General features: G+C 39.5%; 1 protein-coding gene across 3 annotated transcripts in view; it reads right to left on the bottom strand.

The window, feature by feature from the left end:
- Nucleotides 1–23,226, bottom strand: part of dmd.1.S (dystrophin, gene 1 S homeolog) — a 935,293-nt gene that overhangs the window by 93,310 nt on the left and 818,757 nt on the right. For 2 of the 3 annotated variants that reach the window (XM_041584187.1, XM_041584188.1), the window contains one exon: nt 6,542–6,603. In XM_041584187.1, coding sequence (XP_041440121.1) covers nt 6,542–6,603 — 62 coding nt within the window. Of the gene's footprint in view, nt 1–6,541; nt 6,604–19,276; nt 19,571–23,226 lie in introns of those variants that run through there. The other variant, XM_018249734.2, reaches the window with a different exon arrangement.

Below are 23,226 nucleotides of genomic sequence, written 5' to 3'. Positions count from 1 at the left end.
CACAAATAGTATAGTGCTCCGCACAAAGAGGTTGCTGATTATCAAAAAATATACTGCACTATATTTCCACCATTTCTTTCTTGTGAAGCGCTGTCTGGAAACCTTAAAGAACCTTTTTTTCCTTTTAAGATGTAAATCTGGGACTGCTATCAAATCTCTGTATGCACATAAGTTAAATAATAAGCAGACAGAATCATGTGAATAAGAATGTAGAATCATAGCCCACAAGTCAGGTACAGCATACCTCCAAATTGTCCTGTTTTCTGAGGGACAGTGTCCATTCTGATAGCTCTGCCTGCAGTCCCGGGTTTCTTACTGAAATGTCCAGAATTTTAATTTCATCTCCTGCATGGACTCTCCTGCACTTAGGCAGAGAGCCCAGAACACTTGAGCAGCTGCACTTTGATGCATTTGTAACAATTTAAGATAAGCAGGTCTATTGGGGAAACTGAGACTCACAGCTTAAAAGGCGATTTCAACTTCATTAGCTAAACTGTTATAACACATAAAACATGGTGCTAAAACTCTCAGAAATGTGTTGAAACCAGCACCGGGCCAAGCTGCTGGAGCACCCAAGGCAAGGCCCATACATCATCACACCCCCCCTCTGTGCGCATACGCACACTCCCGCGCCTCATAGGCAGGAATGGTTGTCCAAGGCAGGAGCTCAAGGAGTACTGTAAAGTACTTGGCTGCTCCTGCAATGGGCATCAGAGGCAGGAGAGCAGGACTTCAGGAGCTAGGAACTAGGGGCAGCCAGGGAGAAGAGGTACGTATTCAGCGCACCTTTGCGTCCTAGGCATATGCCTCTTCTGCAGACCCCTAGTTCCGGAACTGGTTGAAACTTTCATAAGCTGCCAAATTTTGTAAAGTATACATGATAATTAGGGGGTGTGGCAATAAAATTGTCATGGTAAAAAAATCGTCCCTCTTTACAGTTTAATTTTTTGGGAGGTATGGTAGAGTTTCCTGTATCTTTTAAGCAGCTGACAAATGCTGCAGGGAATTTACTGGACAGAAGCTGGGGGTCTCAGCTAACACATGCATATATGAGAAATAATGGCCACATCTATACAACCTCATCTGGGTACATTAAATATACTTTCTCTGTAAACTTTATTCATACTCAAGCGTGTTAAGACATATGACTTCCCTTAGTAGAAGCACTCTTCACAGATATTGACATAGGAATATACAGGAATTGTCCAAAAAAGTAATCAGAGTAGTACAACCCAATATACAGAGTAATATAAGTAAGAAACTGTAATGCATATCCATTAGCACAAATACTCTGTTACACATTTTCCTGTGTGAATACAAATTTCATCACATCCCATGCATTAAAGGTAAAGCAATATTTCAAAGGAATTGAGTGCATTGTTAGAATCACAGAAGTCACTAGGCTGCAAGGAATGTCTTGTGGAATGCGCATATCTGCATGCAAATAATCGTGCAGACAAATAACTCCGTAACTAGCTAGTTCATGCGGTCAGAAACATCTTCAACTGAGGCGGTTTACTGGTAAATAAAGAGAAGAATTTCTTCACATCAACTGCAAAATCTTTATTATCCTCCTGATAGTTCAAATCATTGCACAAAACAAACAGATCCTGAGATAATAAAGAATGCCAAAACACGTGTGTGTGCGTCAATATATTGGCAGCTGCTTTATTCTTTTAAGTGCCTATTTATACTTTGAGGGTTTGTGACATAATTCACATGTTGCAAAGAGACAATGGGCAAAAACAAACACATACAACGGAAATTTTAAAACAATTTTCAACCCCAAGTATATACAATAACACAACTGTGCAAGGGATTTGGAAATTATCCTTATGATAAAATAAGGAAAACAATTAAAAATGGTGGGCATAGGCACAAATAAAAAAGCTTTTGCACCATTACTATATTTGACCTATGTGTATGTACAGAACTGGTAAAAATCCAAACCATGCACAGGTGAATAAAAAAATTAGTAGAAGAAATTGGTCAAATATCCACAAAAACATGCGGATATATTATGGAATCATTATTATCACAAAACCCACACACAGGCTGATTTAAAATGCAGATTTAACACCTTCAGGCCAAGCCAGTGGTTTATCTGCCTATGTATGGGGCCCTCTGTTGGGCCTACCTGACGCATATGTCCGAGAATTGAGCCTGAAGGCCAAACAATCAGATCAGTACAATATTGCCCACCTCAAGGTGAGATTTTTAAATACATGTCTTTAGGTAGATGGGCTTATGACTGCCACAGCACACTGGATCAGAACAGTGGTCGTCAGAACACTTGTTATTGTTCCTGACGCTACTGAAGACAAAGTGGTTTACAGAATGCACACAGAGCATTTTAGATACAAGGTACCCCTGTCATCCATCTCATTTGCATCCAATACAGCCCTTCTCATTCACTCAGAAGCAGGGCAGTGTACAAAACACCCCGTTTGCCCTAGCCCTTTATCAGAATAAAACTCATGATCCCAGCAGAACAAAGCAGCATTTCTTAACAGTTTGGAAATGTTTTTTTTACATTTAAAGCTTTTATGCAAATATTCACTTTATTCTGAAGCTACAGAAACTTGTCAAGCTATTTGACAAATATAACTATCAGCAGTGTTTTAAACAAAAGCTAAAACTAGAAATAAAATGTAGAAAATTACATATAAGCTTGCCACATATGTTGCAATGTTTTTTGGTCATTTTTGAGCTACCAATTAACCAGATCATTGATCATTGCTGTAAGGGAATCACCCCTCAGTACAAGTTTGGGTTAAACAGTTGCCAAGAGCTGGGTTGAGGATTCACTTCTTCAAAGTGGCAATAAGAGGATGGATCTTACTTTGTGTGGCTTGTATCTAATTTGATTCAAAAAAAGAATCAACATAATGTAAGGAAAACCCAGAAACACTAGCTGGGTACCCCTTCTTTACAACCTCACTGGTGCTGGTATTTCTTTTCAAAGAGGAGGCAGCACCATCTTGCCTATTGTCATGATTTCAGAAGCAATATATTGCTTCCGTTGGACAGGTACATGCACATGCTTCCAGCTGGAGCTCTTCCAATTAGGCGAGTTGAGAAACTCGCCTCAGGCGGTGGCGCCCCCCGGGTTGCTAGGGGCAGTAAAAATGCAGCTCCTGGTAACTAAGAGCCGAATTTCCACCCGGAAATTCGGCTCTTCTAGTGCAAAGAGCGCAACTGCACCCTTCAGTGCTGAAAATGTGAGTGCCTTTGGGGGGTGGCAGACTGAAGGCTGCCTCGGGCAGCAAAATGGCCAGAATAGCCAATGGGTACTGTGCATGCTCTGGTCCAGTAGAAGTTATATATTGCTTGGCTAATTTTATTGCATGAGCACAAAGCAAAGAATTTGCAAGGAACCATCAGAGCAGCAGGTGAGATGGTACGGCACTCCCCTTTCTAAGCTTCCCTTCTTATTTAATAAAATATGTTTTATTCACTTAGAGTTCTTTGCAAACCTAACTTTTCCTGGTGCAACTAACCCATACATTCTAGATTTTACAGATTCATTGCTGGATCAATCAGTTGTAACAGGATAAACAGATTAGATTGAGGTCTGTAAGTTTCTGGTATAAGAAGGTCAAGCAAACAAAGATATAAGAGACTTATTACTATTTTATTTGGCACTGACAAATAACATGGGTGATCAGGAGGTGGGTGTAAGGATGAGACAACACACTAAACCATTTGATGTCTTAACTACAGACAAAAAGACCTGTTTGTTAAACAGATTTATTAACACCCACAGCAACTTAGGCTAGTTTAATACCTTTGTAAGTTCACCTTTAAGGGTAAGGGCACACGCTAAGATTTGGGGAGATTTAGTCGCTGGCGACAAATTGCCTCTTCCTCGGGCGACTAATCTCCCCAAAAACCAAGGCTGCTTTATTAGCAAAACTGTACAAGCCTCCTGCCTAAACATCCTTAGAATTCCTTCATTACCTGGCTTCTCTGCAAACGTATTATACGTATAAACTATACAAAGACACAAATGAAAATCTGTCATTGAGATGCACCGCTGACATGTTTTGTATCATTAAAAATCTTGAAAGAAGTCGTGTGCCTACTACAGTAATATTTCCAAGCACCAATGGTTTGTTATGGCTTACAACCAGACTGCTATCAGCCTCTGCATTAATCTTCATTTAATCAGTTCTGTACAGTGAGCACCATTAGTAACAAAAGAAAAATATGTGTGAAGCATTAAAAGATGATTGATATTATTCAGGCATGAAATGCATGAAGGCAAACTTTTCTAACAAAGATTTTGCCTGAAACTGCTGTACTCCTAACCTCCAAAATCATTTGCTTTCCATCCAGGCGCTTTTGGCATCAAACTGTTGGCCCATGCTGTTCCAGTTTAGCCAAATAGCCTGTACAACTATTGAATCAAGTTAGCCAGTCCAGTTTTGCTTTTTAGTTATACCTACCAAACTACTTAGTATGGGATGCGCCAAAAAATAATCACAAAATTTAAGTTTGCATATAATCTGTAAATGCAACCGGTTTATGCACCAAATGCAAGGCACACCTGGCATATAAAGAAGCAGTGGCATAATTATAACACAGCAGGTCTTGGGGAGCCTGGAGGACAGAGGGGCCCAGACCGCAGAGGCTACTGTATAAAAGTCCTCCTTCTCCAGTCCCTCTGGGGAAGGAGGAGGACTGTCGTGATAGCGTAAGGCAACAAGCAAACTGTTGGGAGGGGGCAGGTTATAGGGGTTTAATGTCAGGCGGGTCAGTGTGTGCACCCCCCCCCCCCCCAGAAGTTTTCTTACCTAGCAATACGCCAAAAAAAAAAAAAAAAAAGAGTAAGATGATGACTCAATGGTACTCCTGCAGAAGTACCCTGGACAAGTGCAGCATCAAGTAAACAGAAGCACAGGCCCGCTGTTTCAGGTAAGCTTTTATAACCACAGGGGTGTGTCCAAATTTTGGCAACCCTCAGTGATTATAAAACGTTCCTTCTCTTTTAATCAAAGCAGATTGATCTGTCACCAAATTTAACGACCATCTTTAGTTAGAAAATGGCTGGAAAACTTCAGGGTCAAAGCATGAATGAAACATAAATAATACAGTTATTGGGATAAAGGTCTTGTTATACTGTCAAAGTAGACAATAAAGTCAAGCAGTACTACCAAGTCAATTATTCTACTTCAGATATATTTCATTTCACTTTGTTGAAACATGTACTGCTGTATTTATAAATGTTGCTAACATGTGACGTGCTTAATCTTTGCATTTCTTTCATTGCAGATAGAATACAAAACATACCGGTAACAGAAATACAGGTCAAATGTAATGTTGAATGGATGCCTACGCATTCCATGCTTTGTATGTCTTCAGGTAATACACTACATCATCTGCCAGAAAATGACTTTAGCTGAAGAGGTTTTACAAGAACAGTAAAAGACACAGTAAATTAAGTATCTGACTTACAAGCAATGCCTCAGCTTGTAAATCAAGAGTAAATCATTTAAAAGAAACCGCCAAAGTCAAAATTCTCTCGGGAATTTAATAAAAACTCCACGCAAACACTGTACAAACCTCAGAAATAACCTAAACCAGCAGGGAGATACTAAAGGCATTCTGATATGACTCTGTCCCTAAAGATGATAGATTACAGTAGTATATGTATATGTATCTCACAGTCACAATAGTATTTGTCTATTCACCATGTGGACTGATGCACTGATTATATCCAGCATTGTGCAAAATGAAGAAATACAACTGTAAAGAATTTCTCAGACCACTCCAAGAACACCGGAATTCAGTTAAATTGTTCACAGAGAGAGCGGTTTGTGAATTCCTGTTTTTGTTTTCAAGAAGAGTCTGGGTAACAAACCTCGAACAAGGGATCCCAACACAGACTATGAAAATGAAGGTGCTGCTTAAGAGAAAATGAGTCAACAAGTCATCAGCCATTCTCTGTTATAAACAGAGCATGAATCCCATGACTTGAAGCAGACAAAGCACCTACAACGTTTATTTAGAATTAAATAGGACTGTTTTTCAACACTACCAATTGATAAGTAATACAAATCTGATGCATGCACAAAAAAAGTTTCTTGCCCCTCCTTAAACACGGAAGAGGGATTCACCAAGCCGGAGTGATTTTACTCCAGAGCCGCAACTGTAGAGCAACAGAAATTAGAGCCGCAACTCCAGCAACAGAAACCAATCTAGGTATGTAAAGTGCTTGAAAATGCCCTGCAGCTTTATCCTCAGCTGCAACTGGATGGACAAGTGTCTCCACATGAAAAGTCAAATGTAATATTTATCGATGAGTTCAATGATTGGTACCAGTACATATAATCTGGACTTCCTATGGTCTGCACAGAAGTGGACCTCTGCAACATACAGGGCTATGCTGTTGCACTTAGACATATCTGTTCAGCCACAGCCTACAAAAGCTGTAAAATGCTATAAAGGTGGGAGTAAATAAACACTTAGGAACAATAGGAATCGAAACAGAATATAATAAACATATAAATACACAAAATTCCAATAATTTCTTTCTTACCTAGAGATTGATATAATTCTGTCATTTTGGGATGATCCCAGCAGGTTGTTTGTGTGTCATGGCTATGAAAACAAAGAGGCAAAATTCTGAATTAGTATACAACATTAATATACTGACGTAACAATATCATCAAACTTTATTTAACTCTATTAACTTACATGGACCCAACCCCACATTTACAATTTCTTCTTAAAGAATAGAGTATGTTTACTTAACATAATGCTCCCAGTTTAGCATTTTGTGTTTTTCCTTTACAGCATGCTTCCATACGCAACCCATGCAAATTATACTACAAAGCCTGTCTGGATGTGACAATTCATCACCAATAGAGTAAGCCACCTTGTCATTGTCACCAATATAATTATGGCAGTGGCAATGTGAACCCCTTTATGATGATAGCAGTGAACCCCTCTAAATGAAACATTAAGATAACATGTGTCATCTCAAGCATTCATCCCTGGCGAGTGTAGAAATATGTCAAATAAAATCCTATTTTAGTAACAAATCTCATATACATATCTCGCATACAACAATGTCAGTTAACTAATCAACTTTCCCAGTCAATTCACCCCTATCCCCCCAAAACAGAGAGCAGAGATTATTCTGTGTCAGGATTTGTGCTTTGCTCGAACCAACTGATCCCAATTAAACAAAACCACACACAAATTGAAAAAAATGCTGTCTTAGCCACACATTATGAAAGTGTTGCCCTGTACATTTACATCTATAAATAATGGTAAGAGCTCTCATTCAAGCTCTCTTGGGTTAACATAGCCATGAAAATTAAGCCATATGACAACTAATTATCTACACACACATATGCTAAATGCTACTGAGTGAGCACGTCTTGGAGAAGAAAATAAACCACTGACTGCAAGCCACATACATACAAATATGTCAGACATTGTGTTTCACAGTTTTTTAAGTTTTTATGTGCAGCTATAGTGCTGGGCAAAACAGTGACTTTTAAGGAGAACTACACCACCTTGCTAATAAAAACGCCTATTTTCCATAGTCCCCTCTCCGTGCTCGCCCCTGCACAGGTGTTCACACAAGTAAATGTCCCATAGCTGGTGTCATGTCTCCAGCATAAGCCGTCATCATGCTTTCATATTTCACAATTCATTTGCTCAGAGCTGGACACTTGCTGTAAGTGCACAAGGTCACTTCCTGTATTGGTTCTGCACCTCCACATGGCTTATGGCAGAACTGCATTTGAACTAATCAGGCTACCATACTCCCAACATGTGACCTAAACCAGTGCCTTGTGGGAGCTAGGACTCCATTTTACATCTCATGGTGTGGAAGAAGCATACAGTTTATTCTCTCCACAAGCAAAATAGTTGCACCAAATCACCTCCACAGCTGCCAGCATCCCCCAGAGACATTGCTGCATAGACATTTCATGCTAGCTAGTGTTTGATGTTGCATTTATATGCATATATGTTTTATATTATTGTTCATTGCAAACATACTTATTGTGCGTTCTGTATTTATTACAGTTTCACCTCTCTCCACTCAGCTCTTTATCTGTTCCACTTGACTACCCAGTAAAATCTACAGACTCCAAGCTCAGTCTCTTTATTGGATTGTGGGGAGGTTTATCTGCATGTCGAACTACACACTGCCCCAGGGTAATACGTAGAGAGGACAGAACCCTCATTGCAGAGTCAGCACAGCAGAGCTCACAGGCGCCATCTTGCGGCGCTTCAGTAATCTTCAGGAAAATTCCATGGCTTTCGCCGCATGCGCAGTTGTTCTAGACCGGAATATTGCTACAACTGCGCATGCACTGATATGGCGCTTACTTACTAAAGATTCCCAAAGCGCTGAAGATGCCCTCTGTGAGCTCCGCTGCACTGACTCTGCAATGAGGGGTAATACCAGCATTAACTTGTGTGAACACCTGTGCAGGGGGAGGGAGGGGGGACTATGGAGGGTAGGGGGTAGGAGTTTTTATTAGCAAGGGGGATTACTTCTCTTTTAAACCTGGGGCAAGCTATACACTTTATAAAGAAGGCCTTGATTATTAAAAATGGTTACCCCATCATTATCCATCATAACAAATATTCTGCGGTTTAACAGGAGGAGTAACATCAGTGGGACCTGAGGTTCACTCTATGCCCTTCTCTGTGCATATCCCATCAGATGACAAATGCTTTGACTATTATTCAGTACTGCTGCAAGAAGCCCGTCAAGTGTGATGACGCACACGTGGTTCAATACCCACACAATGCCTCTGTGCTCAAAGCAGCAGATACCAAGCCAGTTCTGCCTAGTCCATTAACATTTGCTGTGAGCCAGTGGAATGATAATATGACACCTCTAATTCTTTTAGTAATAGGTTGCCGCGCTATTGAGGAGCTAATTTATTAGGCTCTTGCTGAAACAATTCTTTATTAATACATGTAATTATTATTAATATCTTAGAAGACCCATAGTATACCCCATCTACTTTATACACCATAGTGCTAGAAAATGTCACTTTTGCACACATATGGTAAACGATGCAGTAATTATTTTAATAAAAATTGGTTATCCAGTTAATAGACATCTAGCTGACCCCCTGCTAAGATTATTATTGCTATGCTTTAAATAAGGAGAAATCAGCCATGCTAATATTTAATAGCCAAGTCCTTGAAAAAGTTTAAGGCATTATTTTTTTACTCTGTATAGAAAAAATATTTTTTGTGTTAGCCTAAATGTCCTTTGAGACTTTATGGTTCAGAATAATGTTCATTTATTGGATTTAATTTCATGGCATGTAGATAATGGCAATTAAACATGTAATTAAACACATGTGGCTTTTGTTATAAAAAAAAAAAAAAATAGGCCGAAAACTTCACAGCCTCAGTACCAAAGCAGAAAATCTTCTATGCTCTATGGTACAATAAGTAAAGCTTCCTTAATTACCAATGTATACTGGGGTAATGGCACACATGGCTGTTTGTTTTGTCAACTTTAAGTACTCCCATTTAAATAGCCCAAAATAAAATTTCAAAGCACACACGACTATACACTTGAATTGGAATGAGCCAGTGCTTGACAATAGTTGCCTATGGAAATACATCAGCAGAAGCTTTGTCAAATTCAAAATTCTATAATGCAATGGGAATAATAATTTCTACTTAGAAGCATTGCAATTTATAATTAATAAATTAATTGATAATTAGGCACAAGACAGTCTTAAAAACACTGTTTGGGCATTCCTAAGATACAGTAGCCATACACAGAAAGATCTGCTGCTCACCCAGTTGACAGTCCAGGTGGTGGTCAACATCAGGGTGATCGAAGGCTGCAGTATGGACCTATGCAGACCTATTGGAAAGGACTGCTTGCATGGCCCTTGTCAGATGTCATTTTCAAACCTGCCCAATAGGCCAATTCCTATTGTTATGGTCCTATATATAGTCTGTTGTGAATGTATCAGTAACCAACATCAGTCTGTGCATGGTTACATTCTTCAAGGCTTATATTTAGTTGGTTGCTCAAACAGCAAGTATTCTTCTATACTCATAGGGAGAGTATAAAACTGTACATGAATCCCAGTTTTATTGAGATGAAAGCATCTTTGTCAATTTTTTATACATTTCAAAAATTAACAAACAGGGGTAAGGGATATTTGAAACAGTAAGAAAGTCTAAGGAATGATATTACATCTGCTGAGTGTGCACTGTCTTGTCCTGTCCCTGCACTGTGCTGACCTGTCTTGCAGGAGTTGCATAATTTTGCACTTGCACTTTTTGTCTGTTGTCCAGTACATCTATGTTGTGTGTAGCACCATGGTCCTAGAGTAACGTTGTTTCGTTTCACTGTGTACTGTACAAACATATATGGATGAAATGACAATAAACTCACTCTTGATTTGACTAAAGACCCTTAAGGCACTATAGAAGACAGAACAAAAGCTTAGGCAACATACAATCAAGAACTGTTGATTTCAAAGCATTTATGCTTTGTCCTTAGACAATTTTATCCATAAAGTTCAAGAGTTAATTATTACAAACTATTTGGTAATTAATTTTTTGGTAAGTTGTGATTGATTCAAATAGGGGTTATTTACATATTGCCTTTATGGCAGTCCCCTTTTTTGTATATTTTTTGCATGTCTATTGAGAATTAGGGAAGCTCATATACATATTTAATTAAAAGCAATATTATATTAATAAAGAAACATACACTGGTCATAAATGTTTGAGACAATAAATCAAGTGTTACCATAAATCTATTTTCATTTGCTATTCTTATTTGCTTAGTATTAGACGCTGCCTTTTGGAGACTATAACCTCTGCATCCTAAACTGAAATAGAACTCTAAATCTCTACCAAAAAAATAAATAAATAAATCAAGAGATCCTTTTTATTTTTGAAATTGACTTTACAACTGTTATAGTCCTGTGTTTTTAATGTAAAGTAAAATAGCACTTGTGAAGGCAGAAGAAAAAAAAAACATACATTTTGTAATATAGTTCCATAACTATCATGCCTTAAAAACGAAAAGGAAAGCGGGTGCTGTCAGGAAATCTACATATGCTCTGGTCTCACACTACGGCTACCTTATCAAAAGTACACTATGCATTGAGCTTTATTTACTTTTCATTTGCTTTTGCCACATTCACTCAACCTATTTTCTAACACATGACAATTTTGCCCTTAAAGCTAAAAATAAAACACTGTTCTGGCTATGTGGAATGGCTTTATGGATGGATAAATGCAAAACCAAAATAATTCAGACATAAGACAGTAGGACTAATAAGAATGTAGCCACCAACATAATGCACCAAGATGTTGGCTCAGTCCATCAAGCCTGAGAAGGTCTTCATGGATTCATAGCAGGTCTTATCTATATGGCAAAATTAAGATAATCCAGCAACAGTTCAAAGTCTAAATGTAATCCCTACTAGAAGGTACCCAAGTAGTGTGTAATTAAATTGTGTCCCCTCAGTGCTAAAACAGTGTAAATGCACTAGAGCTAGATACATCACATAGGGGTACATAGGAGTTCATTGGGTAACCTGGTACCATGGGTGGCTTTGGTCTTTTATAAATATAGACTGTGTGCCAAAAAGCAGGGCAGCATAGCAGCTCTTTGATAGAAAATAAGGGAAGACAGTCACATGAGCAGCAGTAAATTATGTAATCTACTGAAACCCAAATTGAAGGGGTCTTCACCTTCAAACGACTAGTTGTTTTTAGATAGATCACGAGAGATTACGACTCTTTCCAATCACTTTATATGTGTCACTGTTTTTCTAATATTGAAGTATAAAGTGTAATTTTTCACCTTCTAAAGCAGCTATGCGAGGGGGGGTCGCCAACCCTGTAAACTGTTCTAAATTGATACATTTAGTTAAGTGATCCCCAACCAGTAGCTCGTTTGCAACATGTTGCTCACCAACCCCTTGGATGTTGCTCCCAGTGGCATCAAAGTAGGTGTTTATGTTTGAATTTCAGGCTTGGAGGCAAGTTTTGGTTGTATAAAAACCAAGTGTACTGCCAAACAGACCCTCCTGTAGGCTGCCAGTCCATATAGGGGCTACCAAACAGCCAATAACAGCCCTTATTTGACATTCCCATGGACTGTTTCATGCTTGTGTTGCTCTCCAACCCTTTTTTACATTCAGGGTCAGTCCACACGAGCAGATTCAGGGAGATTAGTCGCCCCAGCCGGCGGAGGGCAGGGGGAAGGCAGTTCGGGGAGATTGTCGCCCCGAAGATGAGGCAATTTGTCGCTGGGGCGACTAATCTCACCGAATCTACTCCTGTGGACTGACCCTTAAATGTGGCTCACGTGTAAATAAGATTGGGGACCTCTGATTTAATTGATACATTTCTTTTTTGTCCCCCGCTGAGCAGAATCTCTGGGTTTCATTACAGGCAGCTGTTATAATTGATACAATAGTTGCTAATACTCCAGAGATGCTACTGAGAAATGTATCAACTAAATTTTGCAAAATTGTAACAGTTTAGATTCTGCACCTGAATTACAGACCTGCCAGACTGCTGTTGTACTTTAAGACACCATTGCAAATAGATTAAATACATGGAAACCAATCAACTTTTTGTCTTTGCAATTTTTCTATGCACAGCTCTGAGGCAGTTCAAGAGATATCTCTGGTCTCAATTCTCAGCTGGATATGCCTTTCAATCAGTGTGGGCAACACATTCCACCATGGGAATCCTCTTCTGATTATTTTTGTCATTAGGCTTGCCCAACTTATTGCCAGATAAAACAAAGTATAAGCAGAGAAACCTTTGGGAAGGACCTTAAGTACTGCAATATTATATTACTGTATCACTCAATGTGCCAGGTGTAAAGGCACACCATTTGAAGCAGTCTGCTGGTGAAATATAATCTTTTTAATACTTTCTTTTTTATTAGGATTCTACTAGATCAATAATAAACTACAACATACATCCAATAAAAAAAAATCATATTAAAGTTATCCTGTAACTCTAAGGCTAGTGGCACACATTTCATGAAATCCAACATACACATAAGAAACTATACTATTATTTTTATCATTTGGAATGGATTCCTTGTTTAAATAGCAAAATATACTGTACATGTGTGATGCTCACTGCTGGGGTCCCCTAATAGATCCCCAAAATATATAACTATTGAAATAGCAAGACACGCAAAGTACTTTGAAAAAAGCCTGCTTTTTTCCATCGTTTCCCAAACGAAGACACCCCCCCCCCTATTTAGACTTTTTTTTTTTTTTTTAAAGTAAACTGTTTTGTAATGCTTCCACTGCTGTTGTGAATAAAAACTTCACATTGCATCATGGGATTTGCAGCGATTACATAAAAGGCAGAGCTGTACGAATACTACCTGGGAAAGTACTTGAGGGATCAAAAACGCCGTCAGGAGCCGAACGTTTCTTCTAGCTTTTCGATACACTTATCTGTGAGGACATGACAATGAATCAAGGGATTTGAGTGTTTCTACAAATGTCAGGGCTATAGAGACTACAGCCCATTTACAGAAGGTTGTGTGAGGAAAGTACCAAAGACTGGCACTGGTGGGTGGGGGATATCAGAACTGTTATACAGTAGAAAGATGTATTTTACAATGTCTTTGAATGTTCTAAAGGGTAGTTTGTGTATAAAATGATTAAAAAAAACCCTATATTCACTTCATAGTTCAGTAACATTCTTAAAAGCATTCAGATTGCAGTCTTGTGCCTTTATACATTCACAAAACTCCTTGATGACTTGTAATATCCATATACATTCCAGAAGGGGGTACATTATGCTCTAAATATTAAAAGGATATTATGCTTTTTACAGCCATAAGGAAATCCAAAGCCTTACATATAACAAATTCCAACACTGCACTTGGCTAAACACCTACTGTGCTAACTGACAAGTATGGAATTTGAAATGTTGAAAAATTATTGCGTGGAATGAGCTGAGACTAGAACTTAAACTAAAAAAAATTAAAGAAAGAATATACAAAGAGGACAAGCCTGATATGTGGCATGGTAAGGAAACAAGGGTCTTCATTTGCTTTCTCCTTTCATTAAAGGTATGGTAAGATAGAGGGGGCGACTTTCCATGGTACAGATATAGGATCCGTTATCCGCAAACCCATTATACAGAAAGCTCCAAATTACGGAAAGCTCATCTCCCATAGACTCCATTATGATCAAACAATTCAGATTTTAAAAAAGTATTTCCTTTTTCCTTGTAGTAATGAAAAAGTACCTTGTACTTCTTCCCAACCATAGACGTAGAGAGCCACTCGTTTGGCGATGTCGCCAAACAAACGGATCTCTCCCCGATATGCCCACATTGAAGTTGGCAATACTGGGCTGATCCGATCGTGGGCCCTAGGCCCCAACGATCGGATCATAATGCATCCGATAACGGCGGTTGGATCACGGGACTGCACACACATAGATGCGGCCTCAACGGCCAGATATCGATCGGAAAAGCCCGTCGGATGGCCCCACACATGGGCCAATAAGCTGCAGACAGTCTCTTGGCCCGTGTATGGGGGCCTTAAGCTATACTTAATCCTTATTGGATGCTAAACAATCCTATTGGGTTTAATTAATGTTTAATTTATGTTTTAGTAGACTTAAGGTATGCAGATCAAAATAACAGAAAGATACCTTATCCGGAAAACCCCAGATACCAAGCATACTGGAAAACAGATCCCATACCTTTACTTTACATGCAGAACACAAGAAGGCTGCAGCTATTTTACATCAGGTCTCAAAAGTGGCGCTCCTTCCCCCTGCACACAAAGTTATCATTAATTCCAAACACAACCTCGCAGCTTAAGAAAAGGTTAGGCTCCAGTGAGAGTTTCCTTCCTAAGCTGTTCTGCCATTTTCAAAGGCCATTTAATTGTTAGCTCTGGGACCACAAGGTGAAGAAGTGAATAGCGCAAGACTTCTTGTGTGAACCCTATTAAATGAAATGCCAGCTCAGCACTTCACACAAACACCTTACAATCCAGAGAATCTTTAATAGGGGCTTGAAAAAAAAAAAAAGGGGTATATACAGTGATGTGGAATGTGCAGAAACACAGGTTTCTTATGGAGGTCAAATTGTGTGGGATTCTAAGTTATAGACATGATGTGCCTAAAAAACGGCGAACCCAGTATAGTGTGATAGTGTGTTTGTGCAGAGTGAACAGACATTAAATATCAGTATAAAAACACACGGCTTATATCATGAAATATTGGGTTGGTAATACATAAAGCTCGCTAACTATAAGATCACAAAGTTCACAATATGAAAGTAACCCTTTTTTTAAAGATCCAGAGAACTAGAGCTTACAGAAATGCCTACCTGGAGGGGGGGGGGAAATGAGCAAAGTTGGTGGCACCCACAGAACGGACATTGTAGCAGGAAAACTCCACTGTACCCTGTGACTTGCCTTCTGTGTATATTACATATAGCGTGTCACAAATCTTATATTCACTTCAACATGCAACAATGTAGACATTATTGAAATACAACTTCCGGAACCCCTGAACAGCCTTCAGTTGCTGTTGAATGCTGGGAGTTGAAGTACAACAGAATTCAAAGACTGCAAATGCTGTACCGGATAATGATTCCCATATTACACGTATGTGGCCCACTTAAGGTACCCCACCACAAATGACAGTCCTGGGAAACTTAAGCATTAAGGCCAATTGATAAATACATACAGCATTAAGCCATACCAACAGACACTTGTGCAAAGAGGCTTTTACAGCAAGAGTGAACTCTCGACAATGCTTGAGGATGTTTTCCGTTTTATCCTGCCTCCAACAGTGCTATCTGCCTGATGCATACCTCCCAACTGCCCAGTTTTTCACGGGACAGTCCCGATTTGGACAGCTCAACCCACAGTCCCGGATTGTTACTGAAATGTCCCAATTTTCTCTTTGATCTTCTGCACTGAACAGCCAGAAAAAGATACAAAGTTTCTAAAACTTAATTGGCTTTTGGCAGAGAGCCCAGAATACATAGCTGGTGCACAGATATATTTGTTACAATTTAAGATAAGCAAAGAAACAATTGTAACTATTTAAGATAAACAGGTCTCTTGGGGGAACTGTAACTTGCAGCTTAAAGTGCAATTCACCTTCATTAGCAAAACTTTAATAACACATAAAAACCACAGAAATGTGTTAACATTTTCATAACCTGCCAATTTTGTAAAATTTAACTTGGTAATTATGGGTGTGGCCACAAAATGGGCCTGGCCAAAAAAAATTTGCTGGGCTCCGTGCGGCAAATCTTTTTGTCACTCTTTCTATTTCCAAAATGTTGGGAGGTATGCTGATGCCTCATGTGAAGTTGTAGCTATCCACACCACATTGAAAGCTCCTATGGCCAGTCTTGACTATACGTCAAAAAACTTCAAATATTGATAAAAAACAAAGCTTTACCTTTGGAGAGTGCAGCAAGCCGATCAACAATCTTGTGTAAATAAGGGATAAACTTGACAACAATCTAATTGAAAATGGAAAACATAACAAAAAAAAACAAAAGTTCTCTTTAGCTCTCGGAATAAACGTAGCCGGTTTTTATGGCTAGGGAAACTGGCTGCCTGCACTGCAATACAATCTCCTAAGGATCTGAACAGGCAATATACCTGTGACATGCTCTTCCCTTGCCCACTGCAAGGTGAAAATAGTTTTAGACACTCCACTTGATAGTGTCGAGCAGTCACTTCCCACTCACTCACTGCGAGACAACAATGCCTAGAATATACAAAGCAGTGAGAAAATCCAGAGACTTTACTGTCCCGCAAAGTCGACCTAGTTTCCAAGCCTTTGTTTCTTTGCTTTGGTGCCCAAGGTGAGCGGTTATATTGTATGTTTGCCTAGCTCTAGCACTGATTAATGAGGAGTACAAAAACACTGCATGAAATAACCATATTTTATAATGTGGTAAAAGAGAGGGTTTGGAAATGATTATGGTAAAGCAGTGACCAATTCTTGTTTATTAGCACAAACAGTGGAACCTCAATTTTACATCCCCTGATTTAAAGTTTTCCCTCATTTTACATTGTTGTTTTGTGGTCCCACCTATATATTATGCATAATACATTACCCTGATTTTACAATTTTCTGGATTTTACACAATTTTTTTCTGGTCCCCTGAAAAACGTAATGGTATTTATGAAGCGCAAACATACTCTGCAGTTTCAATTAAAGGTACTGTGCTTTTGCAAATCTAAGAAACTGATAAAAGGGGGCTTAAATAAATATTGAGATTGGGAAACATTGTGCCAGATCAGCTGAAGAGCAAGCCAAAGGTCGTCCATGTGTTAGACATAAATAGGCTCTTCTTGAGGAGCTGCACATTTTCAGTTTGCTTTCACAGGAAGGAGGAAGGTAATGATTACTTGAGCTTTTCTGAAGAGGGCCCTACAGCTGACTGATCTATTTGCTTTTTCAAGTGCCAATTCCTCCCCACTTCTACCAGTGTCATTTTACTGTTGAGTCTTATGAGACTGGGACCTTAGTGTCAAAAACACATACATATTTTGTACACCAGCCCAACTAGAAAATGCTGCTGTGAACTACCACTCCCAGCATTCCCCAAGAGCCAAATGGGAATAGACAACATCTGGGCAGCAGGGTGTGGCACTCTTCCTTGCACATAGATCTCCTTCCCTGAAAACCCTATTCCACCCACTTAGTGCCTGCAGTTTGACATTTCCTTTTTAAATTATCCTTGATTTATATTGCAGTGACATATTCCTCAGCGCTTTACACAGATTCTACATCCCCATCAAGCCCTCCCCCAGTGAAGCTAACAATCAAAGTCCCAAACATATACACAGCTTAATAAACCTGCCTGTATGTTTATGGGGGAGTATGGACACACACAGGCAGAACATGCAAGCTCTGTGCAAATCTTACAATAAAATTTTAGTTTTCATACATAATATTGGGTCTTCATTCACCCCCAGAAATGACAGTAAAGTGCCTACTAACAATAGAGGAGATGAACATCAACCCGCCTGCCGCCATCTAGCTTGCTTCACATAAAAAAAAAAATGTGCTCTTAATTTGTGTAACAATCCGTAGCAGACACATTACAGGGTTATTTAAGTCCAACATTAATCTGCCATTCAGAATACAGGTATATATCCAAAGGCTATTTCCTTTCAAAGAAATAATTTATAATTGTAGCTGCTCTTTCTAGTCAAGTTATCCCCAGGGGCTGACGGATGTAAATTATGTCACAGCCAATGAATTATTGGTACCAGGAGCTATAAAGGAAAACATTGCATTCCTGTATGACAGCGTAGATCAGATCCTTCAGTTTGTTTGCAGTGGTGAAGGAGTTAAATTTATAAAGGTAACATCAGGCATCCTGTGGCTGTGTCTAGGAAGAGTCATTACTGGCAACATTGTGGTATAATAAGAATTATATATCATTTATAATCCATGGGAAGGTGCCTCCTGATCAAGCTTTTTGTCTATGGAACTTTTAGTTATTCTTTCCTTTTAATATTGGGCTTGCTTTCCTGCACCTGCTGCCACATTTCTGCCCGACACCAGCGTGCTACACTAAATAAATAAAAATCTACACCAGGTACTAAAATGCCATTGTGTGTTCCCAAAAGAAATCAGGCAGAAAGTTGACCTTTTAAGAAGTCTGAATGGAGCAGAGAGAAGGAGGGGGGGGGGGGACCCAGCAGTTCCTAAAGCATGTGTTCCAAGCTGGGCAGCCAATCACTTATTCTAAACTTCTAGATTGAGGGGAAAATAAGCACCTACTGCTGCTGCTGCCTAGGAATGCAGAATAGCTCTATCCTAGCAGCAACACATTCTTAGAAAATAAGAAATCTCTCATGGTTCTCCCTGATCCTAGTTCAATCCAAGCACCCAGAAAACCTGCAGCTTCCATCTGTGCTCTGCTCCAGCTGTTATTGAACTACAAGTCCCAGAATCCCCCGCAGCCACAGGCTAAGGGAGCCAATCCAAGAACAGCTGGAGAGCTGCAGGTTGCAGGAATAACTGCCAGTGCTTTAATCAGCACACAGATGTGCATTAGCAGATCAGGCAGAGGCTCGGGAAGGTGTCAGCCCTCAGTGCAACATGCCCCGACATACCTGCAGCTCCCTGAGCCCAAGGAAACTCTCTAGCACATCCCAACATGTCAGCCAGAAACCCAATCTACAGCAGCAGCCCCTGAGCTCTCGCACAAAGTTTCAGCTGGAGGAGAAAGCTCACACAAAGCCCCAGCTGATTGGCACATTCCTCCCACAACTCACCCTTTCAGCAGCTCCCTCATGGCTGGAGAGAGAGAGAAGCAGCGATTCCGGCTCTAAAATGGAGTAGCTCCAGTACTCACAGGGCTGCAGCCACTGAATCAGAGCCACGGCTCCACAGGCAGCAACAGCAGCAGCGGCGGCGGCGGCGGCGACAGTAGCGGCAGCGGGAGGAGAGCACTGCGGTGATACTCTCACTACAGGACTAAGGAGATCTGGGGGAGGGAAGCTGCAGGCTAGACAGGGTGGTGCTAACAGCCTCTGCTCCTCCTCCCACCTATTGAACCTGCACTTCAGCAATCCACAACTCCCAAGGAGTTCTTCTGTTTTGGGATAGTCATGAGTCAGTTTTTCCTTTGGTAAGGATTTTAAAGGGGTCCTTTCTTTTCATTATGAAAGAAAATCTAATTGCATGAAACTTTCCAGTATATATGCATTAAATGTTTTATGGGGTTTTAGTATTATTTGTAAACGTAACTGCAGTAAGCAGTATTGCACTGCTGGTTTTGACTGCCGACATAGTGTAGCAGAAGATGTTGATTAACACACCTAAGAGAATTCACAAAAAGTGGGGATAAGTGAAATTGGACTAAGGATGTTTAACAGTTTTAAATTAGAACTTCAGTTTCATAAAACCTTGTAGATGACCATTGGCAAAGTGTGTCCAGGTTGTGCAAGTGTCATCATGACATCAGGAAGCTGGCCAAAAGGAATACTGTACACCTGAACAATGTAGATCTGTAGAAAAATATGTGATGACACAAAATGGGATCTAAAAGGGCACATATATATTATACCCAACATAATTTGCAGGCTATCTATTATCTCCAACCAAAGGTGCTGGGTAATAGAGCCTGCATTCCGGTTGGGGGTAACAGTAGTTTTAATTAAAAAAAAAATTGCCCCCCACCAACGCTAGGAGACTCACACCCGAGGGAGATCCCAGTGCAAGCGGCCATATTGATCAAAGCACATGAGCATAACACACTTCTGACATCACCTCACAAGCGCATAATGAGCAAATTGCAGCATTCACTCATTATGCAAATGTATGTGCCCCAACATGGCTGCTCAAACCAGGAGCTGGTGCGGGTAGCCTAGCCCTGGAGGGGTTTTTTTTTTTTTTGAAAACTACTGTTACCCCCAAAAAGGATGCAGGCTCTATTAGCCCATACCTTTATTTGGGGATAATATATTTTGGCCACAGGTGCCCTTTAAGCGAAAAGATGTAAAAGGTCAATATTTACTTAAATATGTATCCCAGTTTGGTAAAATTCTTTAAAATACCACTTAATATGATATACTATCTGTTGCTTAAGTATTCAGTTTAGGGCATAGTTTTCCTTTAATAGGAAAGCGAATTAGTGAGGCTCTGGGAGCTAGGAAGTGGAGAATGGGGAGGAGGCAGGAGGGCATGGACTGAAGGAAGACCAGGGTCGCATTAACTAGTTATTACAAATTAACCAGCAAGTACAATGGTATACCTTGGTCCTACTGGGCCCCCCTGCGAGAAATCTTCGAGGGGTCTGGCACGCTTACAGTAGCCAAACCCTCCCTCTTTTGCATACCTGCAAAATAAGCGAGCATCTTCATAGAGAACTGGGAAGGGGAAACTACAGTATAGCACAGTGTGGGCCCCTGCACGGCCATGTGGTCTGCTGTACTGACTGTACTTACTTCACTGGACAAGTACATTGCTAGTAAATTTATAATACTAGCCTCAGCCTTGGCTGTTATTTTACCGTCCTAATTTTTTGTTATTGTAAAAATACCCCAGACAAATCTATCAAACGATCTTGACTATTTTAGCACCAAATTCATCTTAATGTCACTTTTGTGTATCCCACCCCAACTGCAGAGGTATCAAGCTGGTGGGCAAGCAAAGTGAGGGAAGGCTGTGGCGTGCAACTAAATATTTCCTAGTGCAGTGACATCACAGGAAATGACATCACTGCATATACGCATTTGCCCGACTGAAGCCACGGTTTGTGCATCGCACATGAACAGAAGCGCTTATGATGTCACTGAATGCTCAAGGTGCATGTTCACACTGAAAAAACCTGCAAAACTCAGGAGAACTGTAAAAAATTTGGGGGAATTCCTTAAAGGAACAGTTCAGTGTAACAATAAAACCTGGGTAAATAGATTGTATGTGCAAAATAAAAAAATGTTCCTAATATAGTTAGTTAGCCAAAAATGTAATGTATAAAGGTTGGAGTGACTGGATGTCTAACAGAACAGAACACTACTTCCTGCTTTTCAACTCTCTAACTCTTGAGTTATTCAGAGACTTTATTGGGGGCCACATGGGGCATATCTGTTCAGCAAGTTTGCAATTGATCCTCAGAATTCAGCTCAGATTCAAACAAAACAGTTATGGCCAATGTGCTTCCCCTCAAGTCACTGATTGGTTACTGCCTGGTAACCAATCAGTGGAAACCAAGGTAGCTACAAAGCAGGAAGTAGTGTTTTGGCTATTGTATTAGACATCCAGTCACTCCAGCCTTTATAGATACATTCTTTTTGCTAACTAACTATATTAGGAATTATAGTTTCCATTTAACGTACAATGGAAGTTATCTTTTTTTTATTATGTAAAAATACATTTTAGGGGGTGGAACCTTGTAATCTACTATTACTGTTGTGAAAGGGCAACAATATACACAAGTCAAAATATAAATATGTTGACAAAATTTTTTGGGTTTATCTTGTGTCCTGAAGTTGAAGGAAGTACATTATCATGGAATAATACAGCCCTGCCTGGCTAAGATATAGAATGCATCTTCAGTTTTACTTTCTGTGAATCATGGAGTGCAAGCATATGAAATGTCCAATTTTGAGGAATCTTATCCCTGACTGATGTAAAAGTAAATGGCGAAAACAATCTTGTTTACTAAAAACTACCTGTTTTCTGTATAGCTTGTGTTCCCACAGAACTATTTCATGAATCCAATATAATTAGATGTTATTTAAAGGGATAGTGTCACAGCTTTGTCAGAAAAAAAAGATTGCTCTGCTGCTGGCAGCACACTTCTTGCATAAATATGGTTAGTAACACAAATAAGTAATTAACTTTTCCTAAACAGTTGCAGAAAGAACCTTGGATTAAAATTTGATTGTTTGCTAACTAGGGCACATTATTATTATTATATTTATCATATGCATAATAACTCACTCTATTGCAGAATACAATAAGTTAGATACAATAGTGTGACAAATAACATACACCAACATATTTATTAATGCAACGTAGAGTTGAAAAGGTTGCACAGGTTACATTGTTGCCCGGCGCTTACATATATATTTAATAAAGTAGCGCACAAATGTTTTAAAGTGCAATTAATGTGCTACTTTGGACGCTGAAATTTGTGAAGCAGGAAACTGCTAATTTTCTGATGATACACATATACTAGCGTTACTGGCCACAACTGCATTAGAAGTATGCCACAAACTACCACCTGTAAAAATATCAATGCAGCTGTGTACGAAAGATGTCATTACTTGTGACATAATTGCCTAATATTTGCAACATGCACATAAACAAAACCTTCGCAAAAATATTTTACTGGCAATTTAATTCAAATGTATTTGCGTATTTGGAGCATACATTCAGTCAAGGCAGATTAGGTGCTGTGCTGCGTTAATAAATGAGCCCCCTCGAGTGTACTCCAACCAAAAGAAATGGTTATACATCAGTTTATATAAATTTATGATGTAACATTTTAAATATTGAAAAAAAGGAACACATGGATTATGTATATACTGTATACTTGAGAAAGGTCCCAAGAGGGACCAAAACGTTGGAGCACTGTGATATGTGTAAAATAAAAAGAGACTTGTTTCACTAAGGGAAGTGCTGACCCAGGAATGCTTTATTCCAATAAATATACACACACACAGGTATGGGATCCGTTATCCGGAAAACCATTACCCAGAAAGCTCTGAATTACAGA

The sequence above is a fragment of the Xenopus laevis genome, chromosome 2S, assembly GCF_017654675.1.
Source record: "Xenopus laevis strain J_2021 chromosome 2S, Xenopus_laevis_v10.1, whole genome shotgun sequence".
Taxonomy (NCBI): domain Eukaryota; kingdom Metazoa; phylum Chordata; class Amphibia; order Anura; family Pipidae; genus Xenopus; species Xenopus laevis.
Note: the sequence above shows the minus strand (reverse complement) of the source record. Positions and strands in the feature narration are given on the sequence as shown.